This window comes from Arachis ipaensis, chromosome B2, assembly GCF_059453495.1.
Source record: "Arachis ipaensis isolate K30076 ecotype BB chromosome B2, ASM5945349v1, whole genome shotgun sequence".
NCBI classification, from domain to species: domain Eukaryota; kingdom Viridiplantae; phylum Streptophyta; class Magnoliopsida; order Fabales; family Fabaceae; genus Arachis; species Arachis ipaensis.
The window spans coordinates 106057813-106079106 of record NC_142437.1 but is presented as its reverse complement, the minus strand read 5'-3'; the positions used below and the strand labels follow the sequence as shown (position 1 = coordinate 106079106).

The following is a 21294-nucleotide window of genomic DNA, read 5'->3' as shown; positions in this document are numbered from 1 at the left end:
TAAAGATAACATGAAGCATATAGCTTCGGCACCCCCAAGAAGAATAATATGATTTAATATCTAATTTGTTCAATGTACAAAAGCCACAAGAGCATAGCACAATTCTGTACCATATACCAATTGTAGAAAATAAGATTTAAGATTAAGATTCTCAGACTATCCTCGATATGTCAAAGGAAAATACCATCACCGAAACAATGAGACTCAAAAGAAAAAGACAACTTCCAAGCTAGCATTCATGGGTCTTCACTCAGCTTTCCATTGAATACCATAGTAGCCAATATCAAATTATCAAAGAATCCTTATCCTTATCCTTATCAACCTAAGGATATGGAAATACAAGCTATTCAAGAATATGTCCCACCTCAGAGGGAGTCATAAACTTGGAATCCTAAATAAAAAAGAGAACCCAAAATATAGTTAGAGGAGCACTCACGATTATAAATACAGTAAGAGGAGAAAAATAGATGGAAAGCTTATGTTTGCAGATTGGAGAAACAAATCAGTCGGACAGCATCCATAAATATAGTACATCCCAAAACCAACTATCACCAACATAGATTATCTTCATCTCATAAAACTCATCTTTTATGTATACATATGTCGTGTGAATTAACCAGATGCAACACCACAATTTAAAATTAATCCACACACACATACATAAGAAATAACCAAAGCAGGTCATAAGCAGGTAGTAGGAGTATCACGTATCTATCTATCTATCTCTTACTAGTTACTAGTATAATAATAACTGTGGCTCATTAAGCCACCCGTGATTCTCACGGTAATTTGCAATAAAAAAATGAAAAAGGAGTAACCTAAACGCCTTTCATTCTCGCCCTCATCTTCTTTCTCCATTCTCTAGTTTTCATTTGACGCCGTCTCTCCTTTCTCTCTCTCTCTCGAAAACCCTAATCCCTCATTCCCTTGGTTCTCTCCTCGATTGGCTATTCTCTCCTTTTGGCCTGGATCATTTCTCTCGGTGTTGTAACCTCGATCCTTTCCTCTCCTCTGTGTGACACTCTCTTTCTCTCTCATCTTCTCGCTTTCTCTCTTACGGTGTTGCTCTCACTCTCAAATCCAGTTCTCTGTTTCCTGATCCTTTTTTGCATTCTACTATCCCTTGCTTTTGCTTGAGACACACACTCTCTCCTTCTCTTTCGATGTTGTTCTCACTCTGGAACCCTAGTCCTTCAACTCCGTTTTCCTCCTTTCAGTTCGGGTTTCTCTTTAAATCTGGCTATTCTCTCAATGCTGCTCTGCGATATCTCTCTCTAAGAACATTATTGATCTCAATGGACGGATGCTGTAAACGGCTGCAGTGACACCGACAGCATGTATGAAGAGGAAGGAACGATTTCTTCAATTACTCAAAATGCCGGTATATGCCGAGCGGAATCGGGATCTGGTCCAGTCAAAGCGAGGGGCTGGCGACAGAAGCCCTAAAGGCAAACGTTACCGAGTTTCATCGCTATTTTCTGCCGCGACCCCTCAGAACAGTGTCCGGAGGCATTGCGGAGGCCACGGCAGAAACCATTATGGCGCGTTCGCGACTGAAATGGTAGACCTGGGATGAGGGGCTGGAAAAGTGGGCCGAACACAGCAGAAGTCCTTTAATTCCAAATGTTAGCTCACCAGAACAGGTTAGATATCGGATGCTTCGTCGTTGTGTTTTTTAGGATTTCTTTGATTTTGTTTCAAATAAATGTTAATTACTGTTATGTATACTTTGATCTGTTGGTATATGAAAATATATAAGAGATTAATTGAGGATCCAGTTGGATTCTGATCTGAGATTGCATCGCAGGTCCGAACGTCTGGAAGAAAATTAAATTAAATAATTTTTCTTCTTGCTTATATTTATATAAATTATATTTAATTTTTTTTTGTGGTTTAATAATGTTTTTTTTTTTGAGATAATGCATATTTTAGAACGAGTGAAATGAGAAGAACCGGCTGATTGTAGAAAGAGAAAAAGCTTTTGGCTTTTTTTGAAGTTAAAGATTGGTTTCTGATAAATATTTAGTGGTTCTAATATTCTATATGCAAAGTTTTTGCTTCTTTTATTGGTTGTTATGTTAATATAATACAATACATTGGAATGAAGAGTTGTGTTGAGACAATTTTTCTCTTTATGTTTATTATTTACATTGTTTATTAGTTTGTTTAAGTTATTCAATTCTAGCATTATATGCTTGACATGATCATGTATGTTCCTGCATATGTAATCTATCCACTTTTTCTGTCTATATTTATGTAATGCTGTGGAAGTTCCTTCCTTTATGTAAATTTTAACAAACGTGCAAATTTATATTATGTCTATTAACTTTAATGGTGACTCCTGCCATATCTCCAATATAAATTTTCTAGACAGCCAAGAATACTTACAGTTTTGGTTTTAATTTCTATTTATCTCTTATGAAAATTTGCAATCGCTTTGTTGCCTTAGCTTGATTGTATATACGTTTTTGTTTCACATGGAAATATGGCTGGGGTGTTGATCTAATTTGGAAAAAGTGGGAGAAAAGGTAATTGCAGGAAGAAGAAAGAAAGCATTTGTGCTTTCAGCAAGTGCGGTGATTTGATAGGATCTCAAGGGCGGTTTGGATTGTTTATATTTATTTTATTTTGACTATTGATACTATATCAGTTTTTAATCTTTTTATTATGAATGGCATATTTTTTTTATCTTGAAACTTATTTTCCTCAATTGGGGACTCTTTGATGCAAATGGTGCACCTAATTACATTTTACACTTGACTGGATCGGATGCACTCTTAGCAAATGATATCAGCAACCAAACTTTTTGCATTGCAAAGGAGGGTGCTGATTCGAAGATGTTGCATGCTGCACTAGATTGGATGTGTGGACTGGGCAAAGTGGAATGCTCTGCTATGCGGCAGGGACAACCATGCGATGAACCAGACAATGTGATTGCACATTCAACTTACACTTTTGATAGTTACTATCATAAGAAGGAAAGACTCCTGATTCCTGCGACTTCAATGGAGTGGCTATTATCTCCACCATGGATCCAAGTATGGTGCTATATGCATTTTTTAGTTTAATTTAGCATTGATTACTTTGGAAATTTCTATAGTTTAAAAGCTCTAATAAAGTTCTTTTATTGTGCACAAATTTTCAATTAGTCTCTATAGCTTAAATATGGATAATTAACTGCTTAAATATGGATAATTACTTTGCATTTTTTAGCTTATACTGTGCAGAATTTTTATGTCAAAAACAGCGATTCCTCATCATGCCATGTTTCTTAATTTTGTGCTTTCTATTTCTCGATTTTTAAATATATAATTTGATGCTTTTAGAATAATAAAATACTTTTGTTGTAAAAAGTGAGAAAACCTATAAAATTGGTGATTTCTTCCAAATCTATGGCAATTTTGTGAGTGATTTACCCTTGCTTAGGTGGCATTATCACAGCTATTGATCAAGAATTAGCTTGAAAAATTCATTAATTAATTCATTTAATGTTTTCACATTGCACTGTATTCTATGTTATTTACATTATACTACCTAACGTATATGTACTACAGTATGAATGGGTTCAATGTGTGAAACTTAAAAAGTCAGGTAGGGGTGTCCGCGGATCGGATATGACCAAAATTTCGATCCGATCCGCACTAAAATTATTGGATCGGATCGGATCCAATATCCGCCGTTTTTAAGGTTGGATCGGATCGGATCGAATATCGGATATATCCGCAAAACACAAAAATATTTTTAAAAGCTTATTTTTATTAAAAAAATATCAATAAAATTTATTTTTTCTATTCTTTTAAATATGTTTACTCTTAAAATAATATTTAACATACTTTTCTTGAATAGTAAATTAAAATAATTTAACATATATGATAATTATTAGTTAAAATAAAACATAAAAAGAATATTTTACTTATTTATTTCTTTATTTTTGCGGATACGCGGATATGCGGATACCAACACAAAATCCGCAATCCGATCCGATTAGTGTGTGGATCCGATCCGATCCGAAAGCCTTGCGGATCGGATCCATATCCGCAATTTTCGGATCGGATTCGGATAAACACCGCGGATATGCGGATCGGATCCGATCCATGGACACCCCTAAAGTCAGGGGTCAATCCGTGGAAGCAAACCCCTCTCCAAATACCTTTTGAAGGCCCACCGCCTCTTCTAACTCATGAGTTTGTTGCTTCTTCTTGTAGGTCATGCGTTTGATTTTTTCGGCGATCCACATGCAAAACCCTCTCCAAATACCCTTGTAAGCCCTATCGCTACTTCTTCTAGCTGATGCGTCTCTTATTTTCGGTGACTCACGGCCAGGTTAAGTTTTTTCGAATCCGTCGAAGACCATAACTTGTCCCCTCCCCGACCAGGAACTGGCGACTCAACTCTAAAACCGTCTCCAAAAATCCTTGTAAAGCCTACTGCTTCTTCTTCTAGCTCATGCGTTTGTATTTTTTCGAAAGAAGCCCAAAAAACAATCCAAAATACATTCGATACAAAAGATGAGAATATACATATATTCTCATCCACTACAATTCAATGCAATAAATGCTATTACATGGACACAACCAAAATACCTAATGCCCTATACTAGTCCTAATCAGTAGTTCTAGTTAACTGCCATGGGCAGCCATCTCAATTAACCCCTGTCCAGAGGAGCCATCATTTTCCGAGTCACGAGACTCATCAGCTTCATCAAATTGCAGCCTCAAGGATCTTTTCAACCTCTTCAATGAAAGCTTCACATCTTTCTCAGCATCAATAGAGTCTTGATTAAGGCTAACCACATACTCCTACGGTAAACAATTGCATGAAAATAGAAGCCTAATTAGAGGGATAATTAACGAGACGAAGCAGAGGTAGAGATGGCGGACAACACGAACTCAAAGTTGGATATGCAACCTCCAATGCTTCTGCGTAAAATATGTCATCTCTTACATGTCGAAGAGAAACACTGACTTGAATAAGCTATTTTTTGGATGCCCATTGTTAAAGGTAAGCACGCAATTCTTCGTGTATGTGTACTAAATTTATGCTAAAATTGGGTTGAATTTTTGAAATGGAGGTTTAAAATCTAGATTTTGGTGATTTTTCCTTGCTCAAGTTGTTGTGGATGTGATTTTGAATTGTTGTGAATGGCTTCACAATTGGATATGAAAATGATTTGATTTCGTAAGCGGTCTTTAATTGGGTTGAATTTGTATATGATTTGATATTGTAGCTGGTTAATTTTGAAAAATGATTGAAAATTGGAAGAAAGTTGATTTATTGGAAATAGATCTACCTAGATTAATAAATTGATTGTGACATGAATTGACATGGAACCTGATTTGATATAAAAAAGGTTTAAAAATTTAAAAGGATTTTTTAGATTTAGAGTTCAGGGATTAATTCCAATGATATATGTAGATTAGATTGAATTGTAGTATTTTGTATCACCATATATTCATTGTGTTCTATTCGATTTATGTGACAACCACATTGCAAATTTTTTGTCTGGTTAATGACCACATTGTAAGGGTCATTGAGTGACGGCAAGCCGAATGATGTTGAAGAACATTCGGGACTGTATAACTTGCTTGCTAATGTAGAGGAAAGAATAGTAAACTTTGCTGAACAAAAAGAAAAGAATAGAGAAGCAGAGTTGAAGAAGAAGAATGAGAAGCAGCGGCAAGAGAGAAGGAGACTTCATCAACAAAGTCTAATGATTAGATCAAAACTAGAACCACAAGCACCTCTACTATCTACTCTTTTCTTTTTGTTCAGCAGCTTCTTTAGGTTTACTATTCTTTCCTCTACATGAGCAATTTTATCCAGTCCCGAATGTTCTTCAACATCATTCAGCTTGCCGTCACCCAATTTCCTTGTTATCTCCACGGCTCTGACCCTTACAATGTGGTCATCAACCTTCAGACAAAGAATTTGAAATGTAGTTGTGTCACATAAATCGAATAGAACACAATGAATATATGGTGGTACAAAACACTCCAATTCAATCTAATTCACATATATCACTGGAATTAATACCTAAACTCTAAATCTAAAAAATCCTTTCAAATTTTTAAACCATTTGTTATATTAAATCAGGTTCCATGTCAATTTATGTCGCTTACAAAATCAAATCATTTTCATATCCAATTGTGAAGCCATTCACAACAATTCAAAATCACATCCACAACAACTTGAGCAAGAAAAAATCACCAAAATCTAGAGTATAAACCTCCATTCCAAAAATTCAAAATTTAACTCAAGTTTACTATAAACTTGGTACACATACATGAAGAATTGCATACTTACCTTTAACAATGGGCATCCAAAAAATAGCCTATTCGGGTCGGTGTTTCTCTTCGACGTGTAACAGATAGCATATTTTTCGCAGAAGCATTTTGGAGTCACACCATCTTTTACATCCCTAGGTTGCAGCGAACATGAGGTTGCATATCCAACTTTGAGTTCGTGTTGTCCGCCGTCTCTACCTCTGCTTCGTCTTGTTAATTATTCCTCTAATTAGGCTTCTATTTTCATGCAATTGTTTACACTAGGAGTATGTGGTTGGCCTTAATCGAGGCTCTCTTGATGCTGAGAAATATGTGAAGCCTTCGTTGAAGAGGTTGAGAAGATTCTTGATGCTGCAATTTGATGAAGCTGACGAGTCTCGTGGCTCGAGGAACGATGGCTCCTCTGGACAGGGGTTAATTGAGGTGGTTGTCCATGGCAATTAACTAGAGCCACTGATTAGGACTAATCTAGGGCATTAGGTATTTTGGTTGTGTTCATGTAATAGCATTTGATGCATTGGATTGTAGTGGATGAGAATATGTATATGTTCTCATCTTTTGTAACGAATGTATTTTGGATTGTGTTTTAGGCTTTTTTCTCATGTAATAGATTAAGTGCTAGGGTGTGGACACAATATCATTAGCCATTAGGCAAATTAGCTATTTAGCCCTTTATGTTTGTAAGTCTTTTATGATATAAAAATCTCTCATTCCACAATTTAGTTTATTCTTTAACTTATATGGTTTTGCCCATTGAATGCTTTATGGTATTTAGATGATTGTATATTCATGTGTTGTTGAATATATTTGTACTTTCTTAATATATCTATATTGAACAAGTTGAAAATGATCTTCTGGTCATTTCTTTTGTAACTTCGTGGATCCACTAAGTTACATCTGAATCATTCGTTGTTGAAAACTTGATCCTGTAGCTGCTGCTGTTTCGGTGAATAAATAACAAAGATTTATTAGTTCTTGATCATCATATGTATTGATAGGATAATAGAGTGTGATAATCAAAGCAAAATGTTATTCGTTGTACCAAGGAAGGTTATAGATTAGTACAGTGGGTAAGTAGAGCATACAGTTGAATAGAAGAGAGAAACTCATGATGGTTAATTTTGGCAACATTTTTTTATAGAAGAGAGAAACTCATGATGGTTAATTTTGGCAACATTTTTTTTTTCTGCCGGTACGCGTTGCACATATTCCAATCAAGAATAGAAGAGAAAGAAAAAAAAGATAAACCAAAAACCAATGTTCTCTTTAGGTAGTGGTTGAGAGATTTGGAAGTTGGGCAAAAGAAGCTTTACACTTATCGTTGTTTTTCTTTCTTTTATCTTGAAAATTAACAAATTTGATGAGTCTTGCTCTTTTTATTCAATCGGCATTTAAACAAAATCAAAGTCAAAAGTCAATATAGTATGTTTTTCAAATCCTTAAATTTTTTATTTTTTTGTGTATTTGGTCCTCTCTTTTTAATAGTATTGAGAAATGACAACTTACAAATTATGAAAGGTTAAGAAAAAATACTTATGTATTTTAAGTGGTGATAGAGTAAATAAATCTATTATATTTAATTAAAAATTAAACAATAAAAATACTTTTATTAATGTAAAAAGTGATAATCTAAGAAGACTAAAAAAAAATCGAAACAGAAAACAGAAGTTTTCAACCCGTACAACACACGGGTCTTCTGCTAGTTCCATGTCATTTCTTACTCTAACACCAACTAGGGTAACACTAAAATCTGAAATAATTCATCTCACCTCCTTGTTATTGTTCACTAGTAGACTTTTACCGATCATTTCACGAAGAAGCTTTACTGCTTGCTCATTCTCATCTCTACCAAGAAGAGCTCGAATAAATATTTCATAAGTTACAGCATTAGGAAGACGATTATTTCCTTTCATTTTTGAAAATAAGGTCACTGCTTCATCAATCAAACTCTCTTTACAAAGCCCCCTTATCATAATATTATAGGTCACAACATTTAGACCATAATTATTGATCAAAAGATGCTAAAAAAACTCCCTTGCTGTCCTTACTCTTCCACATTTGCACAAACCATTCAAAAGAATACTGGACGATGCCCTATTGTCAATAATTTCTGAAATAGTGCAATTGTCTCATCAAGATGTTGGATTTTGCATAAAGCATCTAATAATATATTGCAAGTGAATACATTAAGGGGTTGTCCACTCATGCATTTCATCAAGAAGATCCTATACACATGATATTCTCCCTGATTTGCACAATCCATGAATAAGAAAAGTGTTGCATCTAGGGATTAGATTTCATCTAGGAAAGAAAGAAATAAATTTATTTTTGAACAGGAGATTGTGGCTCCGGGGAAGACAGTTGAAGCTCCCTCCAGTTACTGTTACCCCAAGAGATGAAATCTAAACCCTATATGCTAGACTTTCCTTTCCCTTTCTTCGTTTCACTTCTTCTTTAGTTATTAATATTTCCATTTCATTTTTAGTGAATTGTGAGAACCCTTATTTTATTTGTTTGTTTTCATTTGTCTGTCCTATATATGGACCCCAATGTATTTTTTCAAGGATTGAATAAAATACCATTAACTTTGGAAAAAAAAAATAATAGCAGTTGCTGACTTACAAATTAGAACAACGTACAAGAACCAAAATAAGAAACACCATACATGTCTCACTCAAACATAGTTGGCGAATTTCAGAAACGGAAATATCATGGTATTGCTCAATCATTCAGCAACGTATCACCAACTAGAGAAAGTTTCAAGCTCTAGCATCTTGATTTGGCATCTCCAAGAGGTAGAATAAGCCTTCTGTCAATGCAGCATTGGTTGTCAAAGAAGCCCCCAACAGGTTTAGTGCCTGAACATGTATGCATACATTTATTTTAGACTAGTTATAATGGAAGAAGTTTGTGCTATTAAAATGTCAGACAGAATGTTCTTGAGAACTACTATAGAAACATACCAAATTAAATTTTCAACTCAAGAATCACACTGCACTAGGGCATTCCTTGATGCATTTTATGTTTGCCAGCATAGCATTATGGATCATTTTATCTCTTCAACACTGCTGATTAACATGGATTATATAAATAACAAGATCTCTAAAGGTAATATTATAGCAATATAACATTGTCTGCAAATATTATTATTTTAGGCAAATATTTGTCCAGCAATAACTTGCATCCACATTATAAGAATTTGCACACATCAAACACATAGTTTACATCTATATTTAGGAGTTTATACACAAATAAAATGTATTTATTAAGGATAATTTAGTGTTTGTTCTAGTCAAATACCGACCAAAATTGCCAAAATCAGCTGGCCCCCAAGATTTTCTAGAAATTATTGAAGAATGGATTATTGGATTATTACCTCTGCATTCCCAATTGTGATGACATGCTCCTCCAAATCATCGAATGGAATATTCATCTTTTGCATAAATGAAATGCTGGAAGCATTAGCCATTGGTATCACACGCAGATCATCCCACACAACAAACACCGATGGCCTCCTCACAAACCCCACTTCTTTCTGGCCATCAGGGGATCTTGGTTCATAAAATTTAGTGTTTATATCGACAAGTAACTGTGGGATCAATACTCCGGAGATATCGTCATACTTGTATTCACAAGCGGATTTCTCACGAATCTGTAACGGCTGCCATTTCTTGAAACCAAATTGGGGCGCTACGTGTGGATTCAGCAAGGAGAAGATTTTTGCTGTGAAGAACCATGATGAAATGAGTTCCTTGACACTATTGTACAAGTTGTCCATGCATCCCAGAGAAGCATTTCCATCCAAAACTTTTAGAACCGATCCAAGTGGTGCCGTAAGGAAGCTTAATAGAAAATCAACAAAATCCTCCTCAGCTTCGGCATGGAGTATTTTCTTCTTGGATTTGCTCACAGTTACCTTAAGGTTTCTGTAATCACTTCTACCATGGTTGATGGTTTGTCCAATTTTTGGTGAGTAAGTGGACATCCCCTTAGAGAATCCATTTGCAAAGAAAACATCACTGAGGGCAGTCTTAGAGCTTAATGCTTGCTTTAGTAAGTCCAAAACCTAAAAAGAAATCAATATCAAAGCAAATTGATCGAAATCTTTTTTAGCAGCTCATCACTTCTACCATGGTTTTTGGGTTGTTCCTATATTTGGTGAAAAAGTGGACATCCCCTAGACTCTATTTGCAAAGAACAAATTACTGAGGACAGTCTTGGAGGTTAATGCTTGCTTAGTAACTCCAAAATCTAAAGAGACAATGCCAATAAAAGGAAAAAATCATCATAGAAGAAAATTGATCGAAAGGTTTTTAGCAGCTTCATCAATCATTACATGTCTTTCAGTCTTTGGTTAGATAATAAAGGAAAAGTTTAGGGGCAGCAGTTTTATTGAAATCTGGCCAACAACACTTAACCAGCAAAAACAAAGTGAGTAATCTCACACCCTTGAATAAAATCTCACACCATTAAAATCACTAATGAAGCTAATTGATGGTTACAAATCATAAAATTTGCTCGCGTCCTAGTACTCCTCCATAATAAAAATGGGGAGATGAAAATTTAATTGATGCAAAATATACTTATGATTTTACTCAACGTTACCTCCTTCAGACCAACATTTTGATAAATTTCTGTCAAATTGTTGAAATCTTTGTAGCCAAGCTGGACAAGTTCCTTCACAAAGATTCTAGGAGAGCTTTGAAGCACTTTCAAATTATCAAAAATCAAGTACATGGCTTCTCCTTTAATAAATACTCCATCCTCATGACGATGAGTTACTTCACTACTGGAATCATTCACCATTATCTTCGGTTTTTTGTCCATCGGGTTCCCACATTTGATGCAAGTAACACCTGAAAAAGCACTTAACAAGAAAGAATTACTTCTCTTACAATAGTTACTACAAATGAAGCGCCTTGTGGGCTCATTGTCATCCACATTCAGCTTCAGTTTCCTGCAAAGAGCTCTACAAGGGTTTCGCGGTCGAAGCAGCATTTGCTTGCATATGGGGTTCCAGAAAACCTCATCAGTTGCATTTTCCACGCTATTGTACAGATTGTTGATGCAGCCAACCTTAGCTTCTTCATGCCCGTTCAGCTTATTCTTCGACAGAAGCCTAATGATAGTTCCCAGTGGAAGAGTCAGGAAACTAAACAGAGTTTCTATAAAATCTTTACTTGCTTCAGCCATAACTACACAGCTTTTCTTTCTGTCCACCAAAAGTTTTAATGGAAGTGTTTGTTCTAGCTTCGAAGCCATGCAACGTTGCTACTTGCTACTACCACGTAAGAAGGAAAATTTGAATGGGTTTAGCGCAAGGAAGAAGGTGATTCCAATAATGTTAGGTAAGTGAAGGGATGTGATGTTTGGAGTTGCAAAGAGGATATGAGGAGAGAATTAGTGTCCTCGGTTACCAAATACTAGCAAGTACCAAAGCATGCATTAATTATGAAAATGGTGAATTCCAGTACAGAGAATAGCTTTTTTCGATGCTGAAGAATTGAAGATATATTGACCACGAATGACCTGAAGACACCTGGAATATAGAGTCCACACCATTCAACTTGGTTTAATTCATCCAAAACAACTGCAAATTTTCTCTCTATTCTTTTTCTACTTGAGAGAATAAAGTGTGATTTCTCACCTTTAATTTTATAACTGGGACCAGATATTAATAAGAGAGAATATGAATGGTGAAATCAAATATTGGACACTATCCAATTTTTTTTCTATTGAAGAGGATTCACTCCCTTGTTCTTCCATGTTTCAAAAATAATTATTTATCTAATTTAGAAAGTAAATTATAATTTTACTACTAATCACTAACTAATAAAAAATAAAAATTTATCTATCTTGGGTTATAAAGATATATTAAAATTATAAATTAAAAAAATTATTAGAAATACAAAAAAAAAATTTAATGTATTTATTTTATATTTATTAAAAAAGATGATACTCTTATTTTTTATGGAATATCTAAATGATATTTTTTTTCTCTTTTATTTTAAAATATACATTTTTTTGTAAGAGATAAATAACATATAATTTAATTTATTTGATTAAAATATTTTTTAATAATTATTTTTATATAAAAATTAGTGATAATTATTTTTATATATAAATATTTATCTAAAATATATATTGGACGAGTTTTTGACGTGAACCTTGGATATAAAAAAGTTAATTTATTAAATAAAACTGCAAAAAAAATTTATGTAAAAGAAAATAATAAAACTCTGAAGGAAAGAGGAGAAATAATTATTTTATTATTTCAAAAAAATAATAATATAAAATATATATATATTATTATTGAAATAGATTTTATTTCATTTTAAAAATTGTAATGTGGTACAAAAATATTTAATTCAAAATTTTTTATATATTTCATAATTATTGAAAAATATTAAAAATAATTAAAATTTATTACATTAATAGTAATATATATTTTGTATTATTATTAACATTATTATAGTAGTGAAAATAATAATATAAAATAAATTTATTATTATAATGTATTTTATTTATTTTTAATTTTTTTATCATTAATCATAAAATATATAAAAATTTAAGATTTTATAAAAAGTTAAAATATTTTAAATTAAGTAATAGTAATAATAATATATTTATGCCTAAAGTAATAAGTTTTATTTATTTTTGATATTTTATTATTAATCATGAAATATATAAAAAGAATTCAAATTAAATATTTTGTAACAAGTTAAAATATTAAAAATAAATTAAATTTAATATATTAATAATATATATATTATATTATTATTACTAATATATATAATTATAAAAATAATAATAATTATTAAAGAGTATTTTAATCAAATGGAATAAAGTGTATGTTATTTAAAATTTTACCGGGGAGATGGTGTATATTTTAAAAATAGAAGAGAAAAAAGAGGAGTGTCATTTAGATATCTTGTAGAAAAATACAGTGTTATTGTCTTTATTTATTAAAATAAAATATTTAAAATATTTTATTAATGATAATCTTATTAGAATTTTTTTAATAAATAAATTAAATATTTTATTTACGGATATAAGTAATTTTTAGTCTATTTATCAATTTATGTTGCTTGACTTATTTCGTTTACAGTATAAACGAAATATACTCGTTATGTAACATGACTTATCTCATTTACAGTGTAAACGAGATAAACAAGATTCCTGCCTATATAAGCAAATCGTTTATTAGGTAACTTTAGTCATTTTTAAACCATTTTTTACTTTTTTTCTCTCTCCTCCGTCTATTAATATTATCGAGGTGTTCAGACATTATGGCAACTGCCTGATTGCGACGTGGTATATCACTGGAGCGATCGATTTTCAAGTTAGTATTGTTATTTTCTTATTTTAGTTAAATAAACATATAATTATAATTAGGGTATTTTTATAGATTTATCATATATTAGGTAGTGGGATGTATTTTTAATAAGTGTTAATTAATTAATTTAATTTAACTTATTAGGTAATTTAATTTATTTAGTAAATGTTTATTACGTTTTTTATTTCTTTTATTCATATTTTATATCTTTTATTTTAATTTTAAATATATTGAATAACTTATTTTATTGTTATTAAATGTTTTCATTTGTCCTACGTTTGTTGGATAAATTTTTTGATATTTGATTTTTAAAATTAATTATTTTAAATCCAACTAAACTACGAAATGTTAAATAATTATTTATTATAATTTTTATTTTTTATTTTAAAATTTAAAATTTTATTTTTGAAATAGATTTGTTATTAAAATTTGTTATTTTTTAACAGGGGCTTCGTCTACTACTCTCTAGGCGAGTGAGCCACACTCTTGCACCACAGGGCGCCATTTTTCCTTACTAGAAGAAGACTAGATTTGGCGACATGGTGCAACTCAGCGACTTCGTATTTGAAAACTCGCTTATTACTGCATTGATGAAGTGTTAGCATCCAAAGGCCCATACTTTTCACCTACCATGGGGTGAGTGCACCATCACTTTATAGGACATTGCGTACCACCTTGGGTTACACTCGCATGGAGAGCAAGTGGGTAAGTGCTTGCGTGACTTCCAGACATAATACCAGCACTCGACTTGGGAGTGGACATAGGAGCTCCTCGGTGCTAGGTCTCCTCGTACTCAGTAGCAGAGGCTAAGAGAAAGGAATCATTTTTCATCAAGCTGACATGGCTTAAGGACTGAGTACGACATATGCCAGTTATTACAGATGCAACCACCCTCCAACAATACACGAGGTGTTACATCCTGTTGTTAATCGAGGGTTACCTGATGTTAGACAAGTCAAATAATCAGGTCCATATTAGGTGGTTGTTTATATCAGAGGACTTTGATAGGTGTCGTGGTTTGTATTGGAGATCCACTGTACTTGTATAGACGAACCACTCCTTATGCTCTACAACACATTGATCTTCCACCGATATTGTTGGATACACTCTGCTATTAGTCTCGTGGATATACCATAGATTTCTTCAGTGATGTTCACCTGAGAGACAGATTCTGACGTTTTTCTTGGCCGTGAGGTAACTATTTTCATATATGGTTTTTGTCCTTTCTATTTTATGTAATTCAACTTTTTTTTTTTGGCATAAATTGAGACATTGTTATTGTTGGATATGCCCACAAGTTGATAGGTATGGTCCAACAGAATAGGAACCAATTTGACCAGAGAATTTTCTGATGGCGTCTTTCGTTGGATCGGTTGGAATTGCATAATGCACACGAAATTATTTTATTTAGTTGTCTCTAAACGATTAGTTCTCCTATATAATGAATGTGACCTGATTATTATATTACACTTTATTTTGAAATTTCTGTGGATGCTGTACGATGATCCAGCCTTGCAGGCCATCAGCCCATACTGGTTGAGAGAGGAGGCAGAGTGGGAGACATGGATGACTGTAGCTTTTCCTGTCTATTTCTGTAAGAATCCGATTTTTGGTAAATTGACTTTTCTGACTATTTTGTAATTTATTCCGCAAAATCCTGAACCACGACCCAAAAACTATTAATAAGGCAGGCCCAATGGTAACAAAAGAAAAATAAATTAGAAAATGATCATTAATAGGTCAAATTTGATTTTATGAGGGTAATTAATTTCTCTAAGTCAAATTTGATTAGTAAAAAATAAACACTTGTTTGCCATTGGTTTATTTTCCTTGCTAGAAATTTTTTGAGTCGGAAATTCACTTTTAGTGATGATTTTGAGTGCACCGAAAAAAAAAGTTAGTAACCAAAAAATTCGGAATCAATGGCAAAAATAATTAGTAATTGTATCCCAATATTAATATTAGCCATTCATTAATAATTTATTTCTTTAACAATAAATTTTAGTCATCAATTATTTTACTACACGGTAAAATTTACCCCCGAACCGAATTTTTGACTAGTATTCCGTAAACGACTCCTAGAGATTTCGAATCCTCTTACTTGCCACCCAAGTAACTTGCCCCTCCCTTTCAGCCTTTGGACCGAGACTATCTCAGCCTCTCACCCCTGCTCGACTGTGTTTTTAACTTCGAGTAACTAACTGCGGTTAACTGTAGATAAGCTCGACACGCAAACACTGACTAAGCTTTTTCGTTTTCACACCCTTTCTTCATTAATATCTATCCCTTGACCACAAAAATTTTCAACCTATTTTACCACAATTAATCCACCTTAAACTCAGATTTTTATTTAAGGAATCCTTGATCACAAAATTTATGAAACACTTTATGCATTTTTGTACAAAATGGCCAAGTTTTAGAGAGAGAAAGAGAGTAAATTCTTGCACTTCGTCTCCACGTCCCAACTATCATTTCTACTGTTCTTCCATTGTTCTTCAAGTATTCTTCAAGAATCGAAGTCATACAAAAAAATTCTTTGTCCGTTTTCACTAATTCTCGCATTTTTGCCGAAAATTCAACGAGATGAACTCTTGTTCCTTCTCTATTTTTTATATTTTTTTAGCAGTGATCATGATAAATTTTTGTACTCTTATATGTCTAGAAAACCTCTATTGAAGTCCATATAGAGCACATCTAATGAGTTATACAAATTCAAGCACATAATGATCAAATTTTAACACTTTTTGCGATACTTTTAGCCAAACAAAAAGTACACCATAGCCAAACGTGTTTCAGTCTTTGTGAAAGTATTTTCTGGTGTTTGAGAGGTCTAGTAACTGAATTAAATAAGAGGTGAGAGTTAGGAATAGTTATAATATATTTGTGCTTGATTCGATGTTCATATAAGCCATTTTTTAGTGATTTTGTACTTAATTTTATAATCTGTAAATTCAGTGATGCTATTCTCTATTTTTGACTTGCTGTTTGAGTGTTATATGAAGCTTATTTATCTTTGAAAATTGTATGAAACCACCGAAATTATTTAAAACGCTCGGAGTTTAAATTTCAAACTTTAAAAGTCACTAAAACTAGAAAAAAATATAAAAAATGTACCTCTAAAAATTTCAGCTTAAGAGCACGAAAATTAAGGTGAAAAAGAATTAAAAAAATTAAAAAATATTTTAAATCCTATGGGACAAATAAATAAAAATAAAATGGGTGTTATGCAACTAGCACCTGAAAAAGTACTTAACATAAAATAATCACTTATCTTACCTTTGATGGCACTCACAGATTCAAAAAATTTTATGAATGAGATAAAATATATAAATGATAATAATTCTATAATTATATTTTATTATTATAAAATATAATTAATCTTCTAGTTATTTAACTAATAGATTAAAATAGTTGTTTAGTAATTTAAGTAATAATATATAACTTAGAATTTTATTTTTCTAAGTTTTATATTTTTTAAAAAATTAAATAATTCTTTCATTATTAATATAATTAAATGTCAATTTTTTGTTATATGTCAATTAATAATCATTTAAAAATCAATTTTTTCATAGGATTGAATTACGAAATCGACTTTTTATAATATACATAACTGAATTTAAAATTTCAGTTGATGTCATTATTACCAATAGATATTTGTGTATTTAAGATTTATTTTTTATCTCAATTGTTATTTATTGTTTAGTTAATATTACTATATTTCAAAATTAAAATTTATGATGAATCTTATTATTCAATAACTATTAACCATGTAATAAAATATATATACAATAACATAATTACAAAATAAAATGCAAAATAATTATATGAATTAAAAAATATAAAAACATAAAAATAAATATTTAACTAAATAAAAAAAAATAAAAAATGAAGTTAAGAGCCTTACTAGGAGAAAAAAAAACAGAAATGAGCAACAATAAAAAAGAATTAAAAAAATTAAAATGGGATCAAATTTATTTATTGAGTGAGGGACTAAAGACAAATAAATTTTTATGTCATATAATATATATAACTTCATGAAATCTCAATGAGAACATTTGCTCCCACACTCTCCTATGTAGATTCATCCCGGGGGCACACATAAAACACCTTGTGGGCTCAGTGTCATCCACATTCAGCTTCAGTTTCCTGCAAAGAGCTTCACAAGGGTTTCGCGGTTGAAGCAGCATTTGCTTACAAATTGGGTTCTAGAAAACCTCATTAGATACATTTTCCACACTATGGTACAGATTATTGATGCAGCCAACCTCAGCTTCTTGATCATGGTTCTGCTTGTTCTTCAACAGAAGCTGAATGATAGTTCCCAGTGGAAGAGTGAGGAAACTAAACAGAGTTTCTACAAAAATCTTTACTAGCAAAAGTTTTAATGGGAGCGTTAGTTCCTGCTTGGAAGCTATGTAAGGTCACTAGCAACTACCACGTACGAAGGAAAGAAGTAATTCCTAGAATATTGTTATATAGAGGGGAGCTGCTATAGTGCTGAAGGAAAGATTCCTCAACAGGTGCGGATGTTGCATGTCCCAAAGTGATGGGAGCACGTGTCCTGTTGAATATTCAATGCTTCTGCACGTGTTGCAGTTGGAGGTAGCCAGTGCAGACGCGGGTCCCACGATTCAGAAGGGCTTGTTAGAATCGAGGTTGTTAACAAGTAAATTAAGAAATATTAATAACTTAATTAATTGGAAAAATAAATATAATGTAATATAGTAATGTTTTTTTGTTTTCATATTCAGGCTTCAGTTTGGTGAAAAATTTTGCTGGGCCTGGGGAGAATTTTAAGCTAATTGGCGAGAGATGGACTGCCGCCCTTAACCGTTAAGATACAAAGGATCCAAAGGCTTCATATTTTTAAAACCAAAAAAAAAAAAAGAGAACCTAACCCGTCAGCACCCCTCTACTCCCCGTCATTTGTGAAGTCACCCCCCGTCTGATGCAAAGCAAATTGGTACCATACCAAAACCCTAGCCTTAGCTTCCCTCGCACTCATAATGTTCGCCGGCCGTCCCTCAATGTAGCTTCCCATTGTGCTCCAAGTGTTCAACCCATGTTCGGTCACCGATCGCAGCTGCTTGGTCGAGCTCGGCGTCTAGCGTCTCTGTCTTTGCAGCTGTGTTTCAGGAACCGCCGTTTGTTTGCCGTTCAGGTTCGCTTCTGCGTTCAGCCTTAGTCTTCGTTCCCGATCTTCGCCGTCCACCGTTCGCTTGGCATTCACCATTTGTGTTCACTCACCGTTCACCGTTCGAGTTCGCATTCGCGTTCGTCCGGAAGCCACGTCGATCTGCAGTCAAAGTCTGGGACCAAACCTCGCGCTCCACCAGGCCGGCGAACTACTCTCTTATGTCGCCTCTGTGAGTTCCTGAAATCCGCCACCAGACAATACACCCACACAACACCAATATTCTGCTTCAACCTCTGCAACTTCTGATTTCTATTATAATAGGTAAATTTTTTATTTGGTAGTTGTTTGGATTTTTTCATAGACTGAATTAAAGTATACAAGAGTTATGTTCTCTTCTCTATGATATTGATAATAAGCTTTTAATTCCGTTATTATGTTTAATTTCACTACACTCAACGTGTTTGATGTAATGCTTTAATGGTATCTTTGGTTGGTTTTATAATTTCTAGCCTTTAGAAACTTAGTAACTTGAGTGCATGTGAATAAGTTCTGGGTTAATTAAACATAATATAGTGAATCATTAATTTGGATTATCATCATGGGAATAAGTTCTGGGTTAATGCTATGCGAACAAATGACATAATAGTTGTGTTAAATTAAATTATTGGGACAGGGTGTGTAGTGAGAACGATAATTTTGATTAAATTCGGATCAAACTCGACTGAGACCTGACAAACCCCAATTTGACGGTTTGTTTTGCCTTGGATTTAGAACATTTTGATAACCTTTTGTCACATTTAGCCTAAGAATTAGCATGGTTTTGTTATCTCTTCCATGATTGTGCTTAAGTGTAAAAACATGCTTTTTAAGCCTTGTCTTGGTGAATTCTAGTTTCTGTTTGATTCCATACGATGCCTTGATGTGTTTGCTAGTAACCTCAGGATTGAAACTAGGCATGGATCAAAGGAAGCAAGGAAGGAAGCAAGGAAGGAAGCATACAAGTGGAGAGAAGCATAAAAAAAGTCAAAGAATCAAAGTCAGCCATGCACGCGCACGCGCACAAGGCGCTCGCGCGCACATTGCAGAATCGACCAGGGACGCGCACGCATACCATGCGCGCACGCGCCGATGATGGCACATGACCTCATTAATGCAACACGTGCCTGGCGATTTTGAGAGGTTTTCTGAACCCATTTTGGCGCCAAATTGCTAAGGGAAAGGAGTAAAAGGATGAAGGATTAAGGGAGGATCATCATTCATCACTTAGGATCATTGATCACTTTAGAAGTTAGTGGCCATTAGTTTAGTTTTAGCTTTGGTAGTTAGTTTCTAGAGAGAGAAGCTCTCCCTTCTCTCTATGATTAGGATTAGGTTTAGGTTAATCTTTCTTCTTAGATCTAGGTTTAACTCATGCTTTGATTCACTTTTCATTTACCAATTCTTAATCCTCTCCTCTTCCTCTTTCTAGATGTGTGCTTTAATAATTGTAATTCTTCATTTTGTTTTGGATATATTGTTGTTGCTTTGTTTTCTTTCAATAATGCAATTTGAGGTAATTCATGATAATTGTGATTTCCTTGATTGTTGTTGTCAATTCTTTACATTCAATTGTAGTTAGAATTCATTCTTGTTGTGATTGACTATACTTTTCTTTTGTGCCTTCCAAGTGTTTGACGAAATGCTTGGTTGGATTTTAGTATAGATTTTGTTCCTCTTGGCTATGGTAGAGTAATTAGTGACGCGTGAGTTATCTAATGTCTTTGTTGATTGATAATTAGAAGTTGCTAATTGATTTAGATACCACTAAAGCTAGTCTTTCCCTTGGGAGTTGGCTAGGACTTGTGGAATCAAGTTGATTCATCCACTTGACTTTCCTCCATTATTAGAGGTTAACTAAGTGGTAGCAATGGACAATTGTGGTCACAATTGAGAAGGATAACTAGGATAGGACTTCTAATTCTCACAACCTTGCCAAGTGCTTTTTAGTTGTTAGTTTATTTACATTGTCATTTACATTTCATGTCTCTTATCCCAAAACCCCAAAATAACTCACAACCAATAACAAGACACTTCATTGTAATTCCTAGGGAGAACGACCCGAGGTCCAATACTTCGGTTTATAATTTTTAGGGGTTTGTACTAGTGACAAACAACTTTTTGTATGAAAGGATTATTGCTTGGTTTAGAAACTATACCTTACAACGAGAATTCATTAGTGAATTTCTATACCATCAAAAATCCGTTCGTCAAAAATGGCGCCGTTGCCGGGGATGTGCAATGGTGTTATGTTATTGGTTATTATACATATGTGAATAGTGTAAATAGTTTGTCTTTTGCCTGTTTACTGGATTTTGTTAGTTTTATTTTGTTTTTCCATAATGAATTCTCACTTTGGCTATGAGTTTGGCTCTAATTGTGTTGTAGGGAATGTGAACTTCAATGCTAACATGTACCAAGGATGGAACACTCCAAGATGGGAGGAGCCTCAAGGAATTGATCACTCCTATTGGCATCAACCTCCGGACACTTATAGGTAT

At 33.4% G+C, this 21294-nt stretch overlaps 1 protein-coding gene and 1 long non-coding RNA gene across 6 annotated transcripts; one reads left to right on the top strand and one right to left on the bottom strand.

Moving 5' to 3' along the window:
- The first annotated feature begins 662 nt into the window (after positions 1-662).
- On the top strand, positions 663-7023 carry LOC148575123 (uncharacterized). 3 transcript variants are annotated; one of them, XR_015904827.1, is made up of 3 exons: positions 663-1643; positions 2782-3038; positions 4206-7023. It is a non-coding gene; the product is annotated as an uncharacterized LOC148575123 (long non-coding RNA). The 3 variants fall into 3 exon arrangements; XR_015904826.1 differs by having other exon boundaries at positions 2518-3038; XR_015904825.1 differs by having other exon boundaries at positions 663-3038.
- A 1846-nt stretch (positions 7024-8869) lies between these two features.
- On the bottom strand, positions 8870-11740 carry LOC107627594 (uncharacterized). Of its 3 annotated transcripts, XR_002357756.2 has the most exons (4): positions 10890-11740; positions 9661-10350; positions 9248-9349; positions 8870-9142 (listed from the first exon to the last, which is right to left on the bottom strand). XR_002357756.2 is itself a non-coding variant. In XM_016330424.3 (3 exons), the coding sequence occupies exons 1-3, from the start codon at positions 11544-11546 to the stop codon at positions 9044-9046; spliced, it is 1446 nt and encodes a 481-aa protein (XP_016185910.1). In that variant the 5' UTR covers positions 11547-11740; the 3' UTR covers positions 8870-9043. The 3 variants fall into 3 exon arrangements, 2 of the variants coding, with proteins under 2 accessions (XP_016185910.1, XP_088359808.1); XM_016330424.3 differs by lacking the exon at positions 9248-9349; XM_088503682.1 differs by lacking the exon at positions 9248-9349 and having other exon boundaries at positions 9661-10332.
- Between the last annotated feature and the right edge of the window lie 9554 nt (positions 11741-21294).